We start from the raw sequence: 19,270 nt of genomic DNA, 5'->3' as shown, positions 1-19,270 counted from the left end.
AATCAGAGACACTGGCTGACAGCTGAGCGAGCAGGAGGCCGGGCAGCATTGATTATTTATGAAGAAAAGGGAGGAGGAAGGAGTGGAGAAGTGTGCCAGAGTGTGGCACAAACAACTCCTCTTTGCCTCTTCAGTACAGTAGGAGACGTGAGATTGTGCATAATCCACTGCACGGAAAATTACCAAAAGGCACCATGCACAATAGGGGAATGCCAGCTACAGCACACTGTCAGCACCTTTGGTAGAGCCCAGGAGCTGACAGATTCCCATTAAAAAAAGGGGAGAAGTCAGCAATGGTAACATGAACCCCAGAGAGCAGAGTCAGCTGCCCCAGAGGTAAAGTCAGCTCTATGCCAACAGCCTGTGTTGGTTACCCCTGACTTTAAATGTGAATTTCTGGTGCAGACAGGCGCTTCTGATTCAGGGTTGGGGGCAGTACTGTTACAAATAGTAAATGGTGAGTAACATCCTGTCATGTATTTGAGCAGAAAACTAACTCCTGCCGAGAAAAACTATGCCAAACGAGTGTTTAAGTATGCAAAACAAGAGTCCGTGGAGTCTCGGTTGCGAGTCTCAAAACACGGGATAGCCAGATATATATATTTTTTTTCACTGTTCTCCTTGAGTTCAGTGATTACTGTGTTTTGTTGGTTGATTTGTCATTGCCCCAACTAGCCAGAATCCTACTCCACACTGACGAGGGGCAAATACCCCGAAACGGCTGTCTGTGGATGGATGCCTGCCCTGGCAAGCCCTTGTCATGATCGCAATACTCGTATTTTGAGTTAGACTTTGACAAAAAGGGGCCACCCTAGTATTTCATTATTTATGTTCCTATACTTGCAACCGAGTGGGACTTAAGGGGCTATTTATCAGGGTGGTGTGGTGCTCTCCCCATCATGGAGGCACCCCGTGGCAACAGGCTAGAGATATCTGCCTATCCCGTGTTTTGAGACTCGCAACCGAGACTCCACGGACTCTTGTTTTTCATATTTAAATTTTTGGGGGCATCAGTGGAGACTCTTGATTGAGTACTTCATTGGTGTTTTTTTCACTGTTCTCCTTGAGTTCAGTGATTACTGTGTTTTGTTGGTTCAAACAAGTGTTTAGCATTCAAGTGGGCACTAGAATCCCTAAAATATTACTTACTTGGCAGAAAATTTAGGCTAGTCACTGGCCATACCCCTCTCACCTGGATGAAGTAAAACAAGGAGAGAAATGTGAGAGTGACCAGGTGGTTTACATTCCTGCAAAAATTTAATTTCTCATTGGAACATAGGCCAGGGAAATTACAGGGAAATGTGCACGCACTGTCAAGGGTGCATTGCCTGGTACTGGAGGAGGAGAACATCTCACCCAAGCTGTAAGCTGGGTTGAGAAGGTAAGCTCTTCGAAAGCTGTGTAGTTCAGCAGAGCTATGCTGTTGAGCTGTTGTTTAGTATTTCTGGGCCTGGATTTTACTGGAATGGCAGGTAGGTTTGGTAGTGGGACCCCCATGCCAGTCCACACCTTGCAGAGCCAGCTAAGAAGGCTGGAGTTTGCTGAGAGCCTGGAAACCACTGACCTGTTCAGACACTGCTGTTATCTATTCCTGTTTTGTTTAGTAAGGTGAGACCTGTGTATAGTTAGAGCCCAGTCCAGCTGGTGTTTATTTTGTATTCTGTTTTGCATAGTGTTGCCATGTTTGGTGTTTGCCTAAACTTTTATATGCCACAATTAAGCCAAGTTAGAGTTTTTTGTTAACTTGGCATAAGGACTGCTTCATTTCACGCTACCCCCTACTAAAGATCCCCACAGTATATAGGTACTGTAGCTTAGGGTTCGGTTTGATCTTGACTTGTAGGATATGGGGGATATTGAGGGGCCTTGCCTAATTAGTAGCAGAAGTCTTAGAGTGACTTGGGTTTGTAGATAATGTTGATAAAAAGGCAAGTAAAGATACCGCCTCCTGCCAGCAGGGCCGGTTCTAGACTAAATGTGGCCCTGGGTAAAGCTAAAGATGGGGCCTCATATGCTTCAAATATTTTAGAAACAATTTAAGGTCCCCATACACTTTTGTCAGCGGTGCCTGCTGCTTGTGGCGGGTTCGGGTAGTATTACACGGCCAGATATTCTGGATAAGTTAGTGCCAATCTAGCCCATCTTGCTTACAGAACCTATTAGACAGCTTGGTTATGTCTGTGCATTCATATAGTAAATAATAAAGCTACAGTGGTTTGCAATAAATTATAGAATATCAACAAAGTTATTTTTTTTTCAGTAGTTCAATTCAAAAAGTGACCTAATATATTCTATAGAGTCATTACATAAAGAGTAAACTTTTTCAAGTGTTTATTTCTGTTAAAGTTAATGATTATGGATTACAGCCAAGAAACAGTCAGTATTTCAGAAAATTAGAATATTATATAAAACCAACTGAAAAAAAAAAGTTTTTAACACAGAAATGTCGACCAAATGAAAAGTCTGTACAGTAAATGCCCTCAATACTTGGTCGGGGCACCTTTTGCATGAATGACGGCATCAATGCGGCAATGTGGCATGGAGGCGATCAGCTGATGGCACTGCAGAGGTGTACTTGAAGCCTAGGTCGCTTTGATAGCGGCCTTCAGCTCGTCTGCATTGTTGGGTCTGGTGTCTTTCATCTTCCTCTTGACAATACCCCATAAATTCTCTATGAAGTTAAGGTCTGGCGAATTTGCTGGCCAATGAAGCACAGTGATGCTGTGGTTAGTAAACCAGGTATTGGTACTTTTGGCAGTGTGGACAGGTGCCAAATCCTGCTGGAAGATGAAAATTCCATCTCCAAAAAGCTTTTCACTACAGGGAAGCATGAAGTGCTCTAAAATTTCCTGGTAGATGGCAGCGTTGACTTTGGTGTTGATGAAACACAGTGAACCTACACCAGCAGATGACCTGGCTCCCCAAACAATCACTGATTAAGGAAACTTCACACTAGACCTCAAGCAGCTTGGATTGTGTGCCTCCCCACTCTTCCTCCAGACTCTGGGACCTTGATTTTCAAATGAAATGGAAAATTTACTTTCATCTAAAATTAGCACCTTGGACCACTGATCAACAGTCCAGTTCTTCTTCTCCTTGGCCCAGATAAGACGCTTCTGGCGTTGTTTATTGGTCAGGAGTGGCTTGACACATGGAATGCTACACTTGTAGCCCATGTCCTGCAGATGTCTGTATGTGCTGGCTTTTGAAGCACTGACTCCGGCAGCAGTTCACTCTTTGTGAATCTCTTCCAAATTTTTGAATAGCATTTTCTTTACAATCCTGTTAAGACTGCGGTTCTCCCGGTTGCTTATGCACCTTTTTCTACCACACTTTTTCCTTCTACTTAACTTTCCATTAATATGCTTTGATACAGCACTCTGAGAACAGCCAGCTTCTTTAGTAATGAACTTTTGTGGCTTACCCTCCTTGTGGAGTGTGTGAATGACTGCCTTCTGGACATCTGTCAGCAGTCTTTGCCATGATTGTGTTGCATACTGAACCAGACTAAGGGACCTTTTATAACACTTAGGAAGCCACTGCAGGTGTTTTGGGTTAATTATTCAAATTTTATGAAATACTGACTTTTGGGTTTTTCTTGGCTGTAATCCATAATCATAAACTTTAACAGAAAAAAAACGCTTCAAAAAGTTCACTCTGTATGTAATGACTCTATAGAATATATGAAGTCACTTTCTGAATTTAATTACTGAAAAAAAAAACAACTTTATGTTGATATTCTAATTTATTGAAAACCACTGTATTACTTACCTCATCACCTTCCTCGGTGTCCTCAGGCCTTGTCTGTGCTAGCTAACCCAAGGTAGCTAGGTGGTGTACCTCTTCAGCTCTTGTCACAGGGCCTGAGTGGTGTATGCCCTGCCAGGGTTAAATCACGATAAAAACGGACGTTATTTTAAATTGCAAAAGTGGCCGCCTTTTCTCTATTTTTGGCGTTGTGTGAACATAGCCTTTCTGTCTCCTTCCTTCACTTTTGAGCATGCTGCTTTCTGCTAAAGACATAGAAAACAGTATCTGAGATGTTTACTCAATCTCTGCTCTCAACCCCCTCCTCCCACCTTCTGAGATGGCTGATGTAAACAAGTCCCTATATGCAACTTTGTAGCAGTTCTGTAATGCTGGGAGGCTTCATCACAGTGAGTTTATTAGCAACTTGTCTCAGACCTAGTTTTTCAAAGCATCTACCTCAATTGCCTTAGTGGAAAGACTTAACTAACCAATCAGGAAAACCAAACCCTCTTTTTGCAATCTCAGATGGCAATATATAAAAAAACTCAACAGGTGGAACAACATCAGAATTAGAGGCCTTCCTGCAGCCATTCTGACGAGCATATTCAGGTCTTTATTGGCTAACATTCCACAAATACAAAAACAAGGGGTATCCACAGCTCCTTAAAAAGTATATGCGTTTTTATTGGTACAACTTAAAAAGTAACAAAAAACATTAAAACCGCGCCGACGCGTTGCGGAGGCAACCCTCCTTAATCATGGCTGGTGTGTGTTTGAACATTCAATACCTTTATACATGACAGAAGTGTACCTCCTCCATCCGGGCCCCCATCTACATGGCTTATTGGGAGGAGGTCGTCTTGTACACCGTCCACAATCCGTACCGGGGTTATATATTGTGGTACGGTAGGTTTATAGACGACCTCCTCCTAATATGGGCGGGTGACAATGACATAGCCCAAAATTTTGTTAACTACATTAATGGGAACACTTTAAACTTAAAATTCACATCTCAGTACGAACTTTTTTCCATTTCTTTCCTGGACGTCACTCTATCCTTCTCTGAAGGTAAAGTGACTAGTACTTTATACAGAAAATCATCAGCTGGCAATGGTATCCTCCATGCTGACAGTAGCCACCCACCACATGTAGTTAGAAATTTGCCAATAGGGGAATTTATACGTGCCCGACGCAATTGTTCGTCTGAACAGGGTTACTCTAAAACCGCACTAGACCTGACTAACAGACTGCTTACACGAGGATATAGCAAACACTGCATTGCTAGGGCTCGAAAAATTGCTGAGAGCCATAATAGGCAGTACCATTTAACTGATCGGCACTTACGTACTGGTAGCTCTAGTGATTTCCACACTGATCCTAAAGAACATATTAGTCACCTGACTTTTTCAACTGCATACAGTCCACAGTTTGAGACTATCACGGCAACAATATGCAAATATCTACCCATACTATTTCAGGATGACTTATGCGATAAAATCCTGTCACAAGGCGTCAGATATGTTGCTAAGAGGGGATTAACCCTAGGCAACATTCTGTCCCCCTCTGCATTACCCCAGACACTGGCCACACATAGCGGTTCAGCGTGGTTGAGAACCATAGGATTCCGTAAGTGTGCCGCTACGAGGTGTCCAATGTGTTTTTTCACAACAAAACAATCCACTTTTACTTCCTACACCACGGGATGTGGCTTCAAGATACGGAATTGTGATACTACATACACTGTGTATTTAGCACACTGTACTACCTGTAGATTACAGTATGTAGGCTCGTCCAAAAGGAAACTTAAAATCCGATTTTCTGAACACCTACGTGACATTCGCTCTGCCGATCCTCCCTTTGGAGGTTCCAGAGCCATGTCAGGGTTGTCCAGACATTTTCATCAGTGTCATGAGGGAGACACTAGTTCACTTACTATACAGGCCATTGAAAGGGTGGACAAACCCAAAAGGGGTGGAGATTGGGTCCAAATGCTACGCAAGAGGGAGGCATATTGGATCTTACATCTTGCAACCCGTTTTCCGAAGGGTATGAACCACAAAACAGACCTAATGTTTATTTACTAATTTACTTATTTACTTGCCTTGTTTTTTGTCTGGTTCAGTATTATTTGTTTATTCTTAATGTGTAACACGTGGTTCCTCCATTTTGGCCCCTTTGCTCTTTTTCTCCCGTGGGGCCCGGATGGAGGAGGTACACTTCTGTCATGTATAAAGGTATTGAATGTTCAAACACACACCAGCCATGATTAAGGAGGGTTGCCTCCGCAACGCGTAGGCGCGGTTCTAATGTTTTTTGTTACTTTTTAAGTTGTACCAATAAAAACGCATATACTTTTTAAGGAGCTGTGGATACCCCTTGTTTTTGATACAATTCACACGGGTGACGGCCCGCAACTTTTTTCCTGTGCTCCTGCTTCCCGGGGATCTGCACTATACTACGACCACCAATTGCCAATAGGGTGAGCTGAAGTTTCCCTTTGCCATACATTCCACAAATACACATTGAAATTGATCACATCCACTGTGTGCTAAGGCCTCCAAGCACAGACCCTGAGAGACGGGAAGTGGTGTGTTCACTACTACTCAGTGAAGGAGCAAATAATTAATAAAAATCCCACCTTGCAACTGACATTGTCTTTGATGAAGAAAAGTTGAAATTGTTTCCTGACCTCTCAAGATGCACCCTGCGACTACAAGCAGCCCTCAGACTGCTGCTTTACATTCTGCAAACAAGAAACATACTATACCATTGGGTATTCCTTATTGTGCTCCATGTCCGCCATGATGGCAAGACTGGAACACTGCAATCACCTGCCTTCCTGGAAACCTTCAACCTGCTGACACTGTCTCTTTCAAATTGAGTGTTTATAATCTAGTCATTACATACAACAAAGGCAAGAACAACCTCTTGGTGACAGCCGTCCCTTGGTACTCAGCCCCCTATTTTTCCCGCTTTGCTTTCCTGGCCTTACACCAGAACGTTTCACAGAACATGACTCGTGCCCTTACCATGGAAAAGTACACTAAGCCATCAACACATGGATAAGTGGTGTTGCCAGAAACGCTACATTTCCCTGACGACACACTGGGTGAACGTGGTGGAGGCCAGGAACAAATCGGACCCTGGGTCAACACAGATGCCACCAATGCAGAGGATTGAAGGCCTCTAACTGGAAGTGCTGCAGTGGGGAAGGACCGACAGGCTGTGCTCAAACTGCTCAGCTTAGGTGACAAACAGCACACTGCCACAGAGCTGTTAGAGTGGTATTAAGCAGCAGACTTATCTGTGGCTCTCTCAGACCAGGCATAATCGTGTGTGATAATAGGTGTAACCTGGTGTGTGTGTGTGGGGGGGGGGGGGTCTTCAGCTCAGCACAGATGCCATGCCTGGCCCACATGTTCAACCTTGTAGTTCAGCGCCAGAGACATTGAGGGCGAATGCGCATCTCCTGTTCTGGAATGTTGAATGTTGAGCTTGTTTTGTGTATACTTACTTTTCGTTCCAATGTTGCTGTTTTTCATTTTCAATAGCAACTAAGGAATGAAAACATGCTCTGATAATTAAATATAAACAAATCAAGCTGGCGAGGGACACCAGAGACTCACAGGAGGACACAGGGACTGCTGACAGGTAAGTATAGGCTTTTTTTGCTTTTTATATGTATTAAATTGTGTGACTGCCATCTTTATGAACTGAGCAACAATTCCTCCAACCACAAACACACAGGTGTGAGGGCACAGGTCCAACAAGAGAGTCTTTTAATAAATTTTATACATATATTTTTTAGTTTTATTATTTTTTTGTTGGACCTGCGCCCTCACACCCGTGTGTTTGTGGTTGGAGGAATCGTTGCTCTATTGATCCCTGGAGGATATTGGGAGTGGCTGCGGTCTGTCTCACATGTGCTTCTGAGTGTTGTGCCTCCTAGCTAGCACAACCTTACCAGGTGAGGGTTACCTTGTTTTTCCTCCCCTTCATTTTATCTGGTTGATCCCCGCCATGGAGCGCTGTCTCCTTCTCTTTTGACTATATCTTTATGAACTGGTCATGAACTTTGCAAAAAATTTGGTTTGTTAATTAACCTAATTTTTTTCAAAGTCTGTAACGAATCTCAGTTCATTCATCTCTATTCATAATACTTAAAAGGAATATGTCATCAGAAAATGACTTATTGTTTTTGATTACTTTTTTCTTTTGTTATGTATATTCGAAAATAATCCTGAAATCTTGCAGTTTTTATTCTCACCACACGGGGGCTAAAACTAAGCTGAGACTTCCTGTTCTGTCTGTGGTGATCAGAGGGGGCTGCTGTAAAGTGATCTGTACAGCATTGCAGCGACATGTAACACCAGTAGATAGAGGGGACAATAGCAGCACACTCAGTGATGGTAAACATTTATCTCAAGAAGACCGACTGTCTATTGTCATCTATGTCTATGAGTCTTTCTGTAAAAACAACCCAGGCAGTATGGCAGCCCCCATAACAATGTACAAAAAGTGAAAAAACTTTAACTTTAATCTAAAACTCTAATCCGTAAAATAAAATGTAGGTTACACATGCCTTTTAAATTCATTTTTATTAACATACTATTGAGTGGTGTATTAGTAACTAATTTAGGCTATGTTCACACAATCTATATTTTCGTAAAACCATGGTTGTTGTACAACGGCCGTGGTTATTACAAAAATATGCGTACCTTTGCAGCCTATGGGATCCTGTCTGGAGCATATACACATAGTATACGCTCCGGCCGGGATTCCTAGCGGCGCTGCAAACAACTGGCATGTCAGTTTTCTGCAGCCGCTATTTATTGAATAGCGGCCGCAGAAAACCCTGTCAGTGCACACTATGGAGCGAGCAGCTGCATGCTCCATAGTGTTCAGTGGTGAGTTCTGATGCAGGCGCGCACGGATGCGCCCGTATCAGAACTCTGTGGCCCAAAAGATCATGCGGCCTGTACTGCAGTACAAGCCGGAATGATCTTTTCAGAGACCGATCTCTTACGCAGTGTGCACATAGCTGATAGCTCCTTATTGTGCACAGGGTGTTGAGGATGAAGGTAAATATCTTACCTTCATCCTCTGTGCCATTCCTATGCAGTTAGTAGTTCAATCCTTTTGCCAATTGGGCGGTTTAGAGCACTATGGACGGGGCTACTACTCCAAAAGCATCAAATCTGCCACTTTTTGGCCTACCTCTCATAATAAAAATCAATGTAATGGGCCTGAAGGGGGCAGGCTGGGATTGTGTTTTTCGGGTGGTGGTCCCGTCCCCTGCTGGATTACTAACTGCATGGGAATGGCACAGAGGATGAAGGTCATCCTCAGCACCCTCTGCACAATAGGGAGCTATCAGCAGGTTAGATTTGTCTGATAGTTTCCCTTTAAGGAAATACTGCAAGCCCTTACAAATAAGACCAAAAATGTATTGAGATTTTAGTTCTACTTGATTACATGAAAATCTTGTCCTCATTCAATTATAGAGATGCAGAAGATTTACTAAAGGACCAGAGTACAGGATGTTTTCTCATCAGAGTTAGTGAAAGCAGAATTGGGTACAGCTTATCCTACAGGTAATGTTGCATTTTAAATGTAAAGTTGTAAAAGTCTTTAAAATATATAATAAGACAGATAAGACCAATAATTTTATGTTTTTACCATATTTATAGGACTCTGGACCGCTTCAGACATTTCATGATTGATGTTTTAAAAGACCAACAATGCATTATTGCTGGAGATACAAGAATCCACAATACATTAGAAGATCTAGTGAACTTTCACTCACGGCACCCTCTAAACCCCTACAATGAAATTTTAACTCAGCCATGTGGACAGGTGTGTGGAACTTCAAACTTGTTCTATAGTTCAATATAAAAATATAAAACTCATTTTACAAGTACTGTACAATTTGCTGATGTTATATACCATATATTGCATAGATTCCATAATAAAATACAGTATCTATGTAATATTTATGTCTATCCATTTTAGACTTGTAAATGTTTCTTTGACCTGTGGGACTCTTAGCTATTGATTTTGAAAGTTATAATGACAGTGACACTTTAAGCTATTCGAAAAAATGGAATCCTGTTAAATCCCCCCCCCCCCCACCCCAGTAAAGGGGATCATCAGCTGTAAGAGACCAGCTGGTCTCTGAAAAGATCTTTTCGGCCGGATGATCTTTAGTGCTGCTTAGTCCTAATGCGGGCGCATGCGTGCGCCCCCCGCATCAGAACTCCCCACAGCACACTATGGAGCATTCGGCCAGAGCCGCTCGCTCCATATTGTGCACTGACAAGGTTTTCTGCGACCACTATTCACTGAATAGTACCTGCAGAAAACTGACATGTCCGTTTTTTACGGAGCTGCTAGGGATCCCGACCGGAGTGTATACTATGTGTATACACTCCGGCCGGGATTCCCTCAGAAGGCAGCACTATGTAAGAACGTTGTGTGAACATAGCCTAAAGAAGTTTAGTGCATCAAATAAGATTTAGACTTTTCAATTAAGCCACACCCAAAGCCCTATTAGTAACACAAACTAAAATATTGTACCAACAGCCGTTATTGCACTAAGGGGAGGCAAGAAAGCAAAATTACGTCTGTTATTTTAGCCTCAAAATGATGGACATAATTTTAAACTGAGCTGAAAAACGTAGTGTGAACATAGCCTTAGGGTGATCTTAGGGTGATTTTCTGGCCTCAAAATAATACAGAGTTTGTGTTTTTGTTTTGTTTTTTTTGCATTTTTGTTCTTTTTTGTGGTTTAGGTGTTTTTGTGGGCACCAAGATGGCTGAACTTCCATTTCCTTTGCCATCATGTGACATAGTTGCTGGACCAGTTGCTGCCATTTTCTCAGATTTTAAAGCAGTGTGAACCCAGCTTTAACGCAAAATAAAATGCAAATTTGTTAACATAACAGCAAAACAATTTACTTTTTTATTTTTAAACTGTAATATTTGTTTTATTGAAAATAAGGAAAGAATAGCCCAGTAACACAGTGATCAAGGTAATATCTGTTTGTTTGTTTTTAAGAAAACAACATGCAGTGCTGATTATGAAGAACTTTTTGAAAAAAGATTAACAATGGAAACACCATTTCACAGTCTAAAGCACGGTTCTATAGGCATTGGCTTGCCTCCCCCAATACCTGGGGAAATATGCATCCCACCTGTTCCACCAAGGAGACTGCAGACTTCTAAATCTTTCAGTTCCCAAAAAATGACACAAACATGCAATGAAACTACAGTAAACAAGCTCTATCCATTACTACCTTCAGAACCGCAGGTGGAAAGAAACACGGTAAGTAAATATATCGTAGCATGTTCGTGTCATTAAGACTGGGATAGGGAACCATCGGCCCTCCAGCTGTTGCAAAACTACAATTTCAATCAGCTTGCCTCCCATTAGCAGCCAAAGCTAAAGCTTTGGCTGTCCAGGCATGATGGGAATTGTAGTTTGGCAACAGCTGGAAGGTTCCCCATCCCTGCTTTAAGTGGACAGAGGGGAAATGGAGAACATTGGTATTAAAGTGGTTATCCAGCATTAGAAAAAAATGGCCGCTTTCTGCAGAGACAATAGTTTCCAGTTTGGGTGGGGTTTTGCAGCTCACTCGTGTTGTCTCTGGAAGTAAGTGACCATGGTTTTTTAACACTGGATAACCCCTAAGTGGTTTTCTGAGCTAAAATGATTGATACCTATCCTCGGTATAAACAATCAATTTATGATTCGCAGGGTGTCAATACCCAGCACCCCTGCCAATCAGCTGTATAGTGGGGCTGCCATTGACAGAGCTATGTGGTAAATGGAGCCTGAAGCAGTTGGCTCTGTTTGTTGTGTAGTGGTCAGGCCTAATTACTGTAGCTCAGTTCCCATTCACTAGAAATAATTGAAAGTTCAGTTTCTGAAATATATAATGAAAGGTCTATTTAAATATTTAATCAACTTACACTCTCTGGTTGCAGGTACCTGTGGTTCTAAGTGAGCATACATCTATAAAAAAGTCACAAAGCCTAGATTTATCGCATCCAAACACTGTTCACAACACAAACTGGCCCAATAAGAATGGAGAAAAACTGGGCAATTCAGCAAAGAAACCATTAAAAGCTTGTAAATCTGCAATGAATAAAACAGTGTCTTACATGAAAGAAGGAGAATTAGTTCAGGATTTGAAGAAAATGGAAAACACAATGGCAGCACATGTGAAAAATGTCAGAGATAGTTTTGGACGTTTTGGACACACAGGACAGAAAAAATCATCTCCAACAGCAGAGCAGAAATACCACCATCCAAGTGTCCCAGAAGAATATAGAGCACCTCCCCCGTTTGCACCAGGATTTTCCTAAATAAGAACATGGACTAAAGCTGAAAAGCCTACTCTGTACTGTAATGCTATATACATGTGGGTATTAATAATCTTAAAATAAGCCCTCATGCACACAGAAAACACCTTATGTTTAACCCTTTTCTGCAACATGAGAAGTCATTACATTTCCATATTATAGAAGTCTAGGCACTTTATCATTAAACTTTATATAAAAGCACCCATAAGGTAAAATCTCTGTAATAATTCATAGTTATATATTTACAAAGTTAATAAATTTGAAAAAAGACAAGAGTTGAACCTATAACCCTACTGTGTAGATCCAGCAATTGGCCCTTTACAGGAAGGAAAACAATTTTTCAAAAGTGGCAATCAGAGTAAATCTCTAGATCAAAGTCTTATAACATGAAATCTATAGCCCATAATTTATATTTTTCAGTAAAAGCATCCAGGCTTCCCTTGAACCTATTACAGCCATTACAGCACAGCATCATGTTGCAGAGACTTTGAAAGCCTCACTGCTCTTACAGTAAAGAATCTCCATCTGTGATGATGGTGAAACCCTATTTCCTCTAGACTTAGAGGATGCCCACTTGACATGGTAATCGGCCTAGGTGTAAAATGATCACTAGAAAAATCTCTGAAATATTTGTAAAATGTGATCAGATCGCCTCTAAGATGTCTACCCTAATTGTCGTCCACACCTTTACCCTAATGACCTTGGTTGTCCTCCTCTGCACCCACTTCAGTTCTGCTGTCTCATGTCCTTCTTCAGCCATGCCCAAAGCTGTACATAATATTCCATGTTTGGTCTGACTAACGATTTGTGCAAAAAACTATGGGGGAGATTTGTCAAACATGGTGTAAAATGAAACAGACTTAGTTGCCCCTAGCAACCAATCAGATTCTACCTTTCATTTTTCAAAGAGTCTGTGAGAAATGAAAGGTGGAATCTGATTGGTTGCTAGGGGGCAACTGAGCCAGTTTCACTTAACACTATGTTTGATAAATCTCCCCCTATGTTCTTATTTTTATATATACATAATATTTATATGACCTAGGTGCATAACTTGACATTTATCCACACAAAACTTCAATTACCATTACTGTGCCCAAGCCTTCAGCCTCCACAAATCCTTCTGTAATATTATCCTCCTCTGTTGTTATTACTTGTGTTTAGAGTGATCTACAAAGCCTCCAGTTTCCGATTGTTAGCAAATAAAAGTGCCAGATAACACTTTATTCTCATTGTGACTCACAATGAAATCCAGAAATGTCAGTCATACTGAGAATATGTTTATTTCTACAACATATTTCAAAACCGTTGAGCCCCTACAAAAAAAAATATTTTGGGCCCTAGCCAAAAAAAACTGCATACAATTAAATCAGAAGTTGCACTCTCCAGGTTAATTTCATTGTAACACAAGAAGATAAATCAAGGGGCTAATCAGTTACAATTCACACAGTAAGTATTTACCATGCATTTTCATTTAACATGCCAATGCCATCATGGTAAATATTTACCCAATGCAATATGTAGGGCGTACTATCCAACCCCTTCATAATCGGCCTAATGGCCATAGATATAACATCAAAAAGGATGTTGTGAACTAGGGATTATCAGATCATTCAGTGTCCAACATAATAAAGATCCCAGTTCCCTGATAATTATGACAGATTTCATTCCAGAAGGGACCTTCAATAGGTTTGAACTTCTTAAGAAGAGGGAGGTATACTGGATGTATCGCCTGTATACTCTTGTGCCTGAGGGACTCTGACACTGAGATATCTGACACTATCATTTGCTAACCATAATGCTGGCCGTATGTTGTCAATATTAATATGGTGTACTGGTCTATATTGATAGTGGTGTATGCATTGTATTGTATTTTCTATAAGTTATTGTGAGTTTTAAATAATGTTTTAAATAAGGTATATACAAAGCTATGTGAATGCCCATTGCTGATGTCATCTCTATCCTAGTTCCAGGGAGGCTATACACAAAACCTGATTAGTACTCACCTTAGAATGAAGTCATTCTGACTTTGAAACAATTTTTTTTTGTTGTACTGTGCTGGTTATAATAAGTTTTTTTTTATTGCATGTGAGCAGCGCCAGAGTGCAATGGCCATTTTTTTATTCTTTTTTAATGCTTGATGTTTTTTCCCTCACCATTGGGGAGCTACCAAAAGGTCTATGAATTAAAGGGGTAGTGCAGTAGTGCATTCTAAAACATTTTTTCACTAAATAAGACACATTACAAAGTGTTATACAACATTGTAATGTGTGTTATTTAAGTCAATGCCCCATTTCCCCCACCCTCCCCGACCGCGTACCCGGAAGTGTGATGCAGTATACTTACGAAATCACTGTCGAACCTGGCCGCCATCTTGGGCCGATCACATCATCTTCAGGAGGCCAGCCTGACTGCTCCAGGCCTCCCTCATGCCAGCCCCACTCCAGCGCGTCATCAGCTGCTCAGCTGATCGTCCCAAGATGGCGTGCCGGCCAGGGTCGATAGTGATTCCGTAAGTATACTGTATCACACTTCCGGGTCCATGGTCTGGGGGGGAAACATGGGGAAGGAGGCCATTCACTTAAATAACAAACATTACAATGTTGTATAACTTTGTAATGTGTGTTAGTGAAAAAATGTTTTAGACCACACTACCCCTTTAAGGTTGAGGGAGCCATATGCTCAGATTAGTTTTAGCTCTCAGTACAGATCACTTTCTGCTAAATGTCCACTGAGTATCCTGAGTTCCTGTATTCCTAGCCATGGCTGGCTAAACCACAAAGTGTGTGACTATTACTAATGAGGGACTAAGATCTGTCCATGCTGAGGGGGTTATTCAAGTAATCTTTCTAGCCAGCAGATTGAAAAAAATGCTTTTCATCTGTGTGCCCTGCTGCAGTTGCTTGACTTCTTTGGAATAAGTTGAAGGGCTAGCTGCACCCAGTCGTCCAACCCTGGGATCTGTACTCCTAGAATGTTCCACTCTGCATTCTCTTCCAGCATTGTTGGACTCTCTCATCTATTCCTTGAGTATAGGTATTTCCTTACCATCAAGTCATTGCTAGTGTTGGTCGAACTGTTTGAGAAAAGTTACGTTGGAGTTGAACATCTCGATTTTCTTGAACTCGAACCGAACATTTTACTGTTTAGCGTTCGAGTTAGCGTTCGAGTTTAAGTTAGCGTTTGAGCGCCTTTTTTGCCAGCCAATCAGTGCAGAGCAGAAACATCATTGCTGAGGTGTAGGGGTATCATTGGCTGCTAACATCACATGACCATGTCACATAAAAGTCACTGTGCCGCGTTCTGGGCGCCATTTTCTCCTCATTCAGCGTGGTGTATGGATGGCAATCTCAGTGTACCATCGTCTGCCTTCATGCTGCCAGTTCAATTAGTTGCTGTGCTGTGTTCTGGATGCCATTGTCTCCTCACTCACTCACTGTACTGTACAGACTGCTATCGCAGTGTATCATTTCCCTACACGCAGCCATTTCGATTAGTCCCTATGCTGTTTTCTGGACGCCATTGTCTCCTCACTTACTGCCTCACTCACTCACTCACTGTGCTGTACAGACTGCTATCGCAGTGTATCATTTTCCTGCATGCAGCCATTTCGATTAGTCCCTATGCTGTTTTCTGGACGCCATTGTCTCCTCACTTACTGCCTCACTCACTCACTCACTGTGCTGTACAGACTGCTATCGCAGTGTATCATTTTCCTGCATGCAGCCATTTCGATTAGACCCTATATTTGTGTACGTGCATTTGATTAGTTATTACAGCTGTATTCCTATAAACTAAAAAACTTCCTCAGTCCCTCAGGAAAAATACGAAATAGTAGACATCTGTTATACAGTGATTAAACGTACATCTCGTTTGTTTACATGTATTTCTTGAGTTATTACAGCTGTATTTCTATAAGCTAAAGAACGACCTCTGTTCGCCAGGAAAAATACTAAATAGTAAACCTCTGTTATACAGTGATTAAACGTACATCTCGTTTGTGTATGTGCATTTCTTGAGTTATTACAGCTGTATTCCTATAAGCTGAAAAACGTCCTCTGTCCATCAGGAAAAAAACAAAATAGTAGCCATCTGTTATACAGTTATACAGTTGTACACCTAGTTTGTGTACGTGCATTTGTTTAGTTATTACAGCTGTATTCCTATCAGCTGACATACGTTCTTTATCAGTCAGGAAAAATACGGAATACTTCACATCTGTTATACCCAGTAATTAATTGTACATCTGATTTGTGTACGCGGATTTATTGAGAGTGGGTAGATCTGTTGATTTATTTATTTTTTTAGTCCTATAAAGGGCTCCAATGTGCAAGGTCTATATGCACACTTCACTTTTTAAACGAAACCAAAAATGGTATGGGGGGGAAAGATGATAAAAAGAATCCCCCATCCAAAAGACAGATGCAAGACCAAATATAAGAAAATTATTTTTTTAAAATCAACAATAATAAAATACATGTACAGTGGTACCTTGGTTTAAGAGTAACTTGGTTTAAGAGCGTTTTGGTTTAAGAGCTCACAGTTTTTCAAAATTGTGACTTGGTTTAAGAGCATTGCTTTGGTTTAAGAGCTCCCTGTACTTGGTGGGAGCGCGAGTGGAGGAGGGGCATGGTCTGCATAGCGGGGTCTACAGCACCGTACTCTGACCCAGGAAGTCTCACTCACCTTCCAAATCATAGCAGATCCACTTCAGGCTGGGGCTTACATCAGGGGACAGGACTGTGGAGGTAATCTTTTTATAGCTGTAACTAGGGATGAGCGAACCGAACCGTTACGAACCAGATTCGTTACAAACTTTGCAAAAAGTTTGGTACCGAACTTTCAAAAAGTTTGTTACGAAGTTCGTTAAAACCGCAACGGCGTTGCAAAACTGTATTGTTTTCACAGAATGGAAGAGGATATAAGGAATTATTACTCCTATAATCCCTTTTATCCTGTTATTATGTGAATATCAAGGTGTGTGACGTCACTGCAGGAACAGGAAATGCCTGAGCGTCCATGCTCTTTCTCATTGTGTGTCTAGACTGCAGAGAGAGAGGAGCTCTGTGCTAGTTAGGGAGGGAAAGCACATACATAGATAGGCAAACAAGTAAATAGCTACAGGGAGGTAGAGAGAGGGAGAGATAGGCAGAGACAGGAAGTAAAAAACTTGTGATATCCAGGCAGAGATAGGGATATAAAAAAAAAGACAGAGAAAAGTGAGAAGAGTCAGAACCAGCTACCGTTCTGTGACTGAGAGGAGACTCTAGTTGTTGCTGCTGTGGTGGGTGCCGTCAACCCCCGTATAGCTGCAACCAAAAAACTTCATAAAAAAAATAAATAAATAAATAAAAAAACTAAAAAAAACTCAAAAAAAAAAAAAGAAAAAAAAAGTTTGTTTGTTTGTTTGTGATACCCTGTACATTGCTGCTTTGTTGGGTGCTGTCAACCCCGTATAGCTGCAACCCACAAAGTTGTTAAAAAAGCCCTAAAAACAAAAAAAAAAGTTGTTTGTTTGTTTGTGATAACTTGTACATTGCTGCTTTGTTGGGTGCTGTCAACCCCGTATAGCTGCAACCCACAAAGTTGTTAAAAAAAACCCTAAAAAACTAAAAAAAAAAAGGTTGTTTGTTTGTTCGTTTGTGATAACCTGTACATTGCTGCTTTGTTGGGTGCTTTCAACCCCGTATAGCTGCAACCCACAAAGTTGTTTAAAAAAAAACTAAAAAACTTTAAAAAAAAAAAGGTTGTTTGTTTGTTCGTTTGTGAATCTCTTTTGGTTTGATATAACCTGTACATTGCTGCTTTGTTGGGTGCTGTCAACCCCATATAGCTGCAACCCACAAAGTTGTAAAAAAAAACCCCTAAAAAACAAAAAAAAGGGTTGTTTGTTTGTTCGTTTGTGATAACCTGTACATTGCTGCTTTGTTGGGTGCTGTCAACCCCGTATAGCTGCAACCCACAAAGTTGTTAAAAAAAACCTAAAAAACTAAAAAAAAAAAAAGGTTGTTTGTTTGTTCATTTGTGATAACCTGTACATTGCTGCTTTGTTGGGTGCTTTCAACCCCGTATAGCTGCAACCCACAAAGGTTGTTAAAAAAACCCCTAAAAAACAAAAAAAAAAGGGTTGTTTGTTTGTTCGTTTGTGATTACCTGTACATTGCTACTTTGCTGGGTGCCGCCAACCCTTAAGATTGTCACTGAAAGTTTGTGCCTTGCGGCCAGTGTCTAGACTGTAGAAAGAGAGGAGCTCTGTGCCAGTTAGGGAGGGAAAGCACATACATAGATAGGCAAACAAGTAAATAGCTACAGGGAGGTAGAGAGAGGGAGAGATAGGCAGAGACAGGAAGTAAAAAACTTGTGATATCCAGGCAGAGATAGGGATATAAAAAAAAAGACAGAGAAAATTGAGAAGAGTCAGAACCAGCTACCGTTCTGTGACTGAGAGGAGACGCTAGTTGTTGCTGCTGTGGTGGGTGCTGTCAACCCCCGTATAGCTGCAACCAAAAAACTTCATAAAAAATAAATAAGTAAAAAAAAAAAAAAAAAAAAAAAGTTTGTTTGTTTGTTTGTGATACCCTGTACATTGCTGCTTTGTTGGGTGCTGTCAACCCTGTATAGCTGCAACCCACAAAGTTGTTAAAAAAAACCCTAAAAAACTTAAAAAAAAGGTTGTTTGTTTGTTCGTTTGTGATAACCTGTACATTGCTGCTTTGTTGGGTGCTTTCAACCCCGTATAGCTGCAACCCACAAAGTTGTTTAAAAAAAACTAAAAAACTTTAAAAAAAAAGGTTGTTTGTTTGTTCGTTTGTGATAACCTGTACATTGCTGCTTTGTTGGGTGCTTTCAACCCCGTATAGCTGCAACCCACAAAGTTGTTAAAAAAAAACCTAAAAAACTTTTTTAAAAAAAGGTTGTTTGTTTGTTTGTGATAACCTGTACATTGCTGCTTTGTTGGGTGCTGTCAACCCCGTATAGCTGCAACCCACAAAGTTGTTAAAAAAACCCCCTAAAAAACAAAAGAAAAAAGGTTGTTTGTTTGTTCGTTTGTGATTACCTGTACATTGCTACTTTGCTGGGTGACGCCAACCCTTAAGATTGTCACTGAAAGTTTGTGCCTTGCGGCCAGTAGCTTCTTTCATTTTCCCCCAACAAAAGA

General features: G+C 41.1%; 1 protein-coding gene across 5 annotated transcripts in view; it reads left to right on the top strand.

Annotated features, from left to right (window-relative positions):
* Positions 1 to 12,978, top strand: part of LOC138786003 (hematopoietic SH2 domain-containing protein-like) — a 57,637-nt gene extending 44,659 nt beyond the window's left edge. For all 5 annotated transcript variants that reach the window (XM_069962590.1, XM_069962592.1, XM_069962594.1 and 2 more), the window contains 4 exons: positions 9,255 to 9,344; positions 9,441 to 9,606; positions 10,808 to 11,074; positions 11,737 to 12,978. In XM_069962590.1, coding sequence (XP_069818691.1) covers positions 9,255 to 9,344; positions 9,441 to 9,606; positions 10,808 to 11,074; positions 11,737 to 12,117 — 904 coding nt within the window. In that variant the 3' untranslated portion in view covers positions 12,118 to 12,978. The remainder of the gene's footprint in view (positions 1 to 9,254; positions 9,345 to 9,440; positions 9,607 to 10,807; positions 11,075 to 11,736) is intronic.
* The last annotated feature ends 6,292 nt before the right edge of the window (positions 12,979 to 19,270 follow it).

Source organism: Dendropsophus ebraccatus, chromosome 3, assembly GCF_027789765.1.
Source record: "Dendropsophus ebraccatus isolate aDenEbr1 chromosome 3, aDenEbr1.pat, whole genome shotgun sequence".
Classification (NCBI taxonomy): domain Eukaryota; kingdom Metazoa; phylum Chordata; class Amphibia; order Anura; family Hylidae; genus Dendropsophus; species Dendropsophus ebraccatus.
The sequence above is the reverse complement of the archived record's forward strand: the minus strand, read 5'-3'. Positions and strand labels throughout refer to the sequence as shown.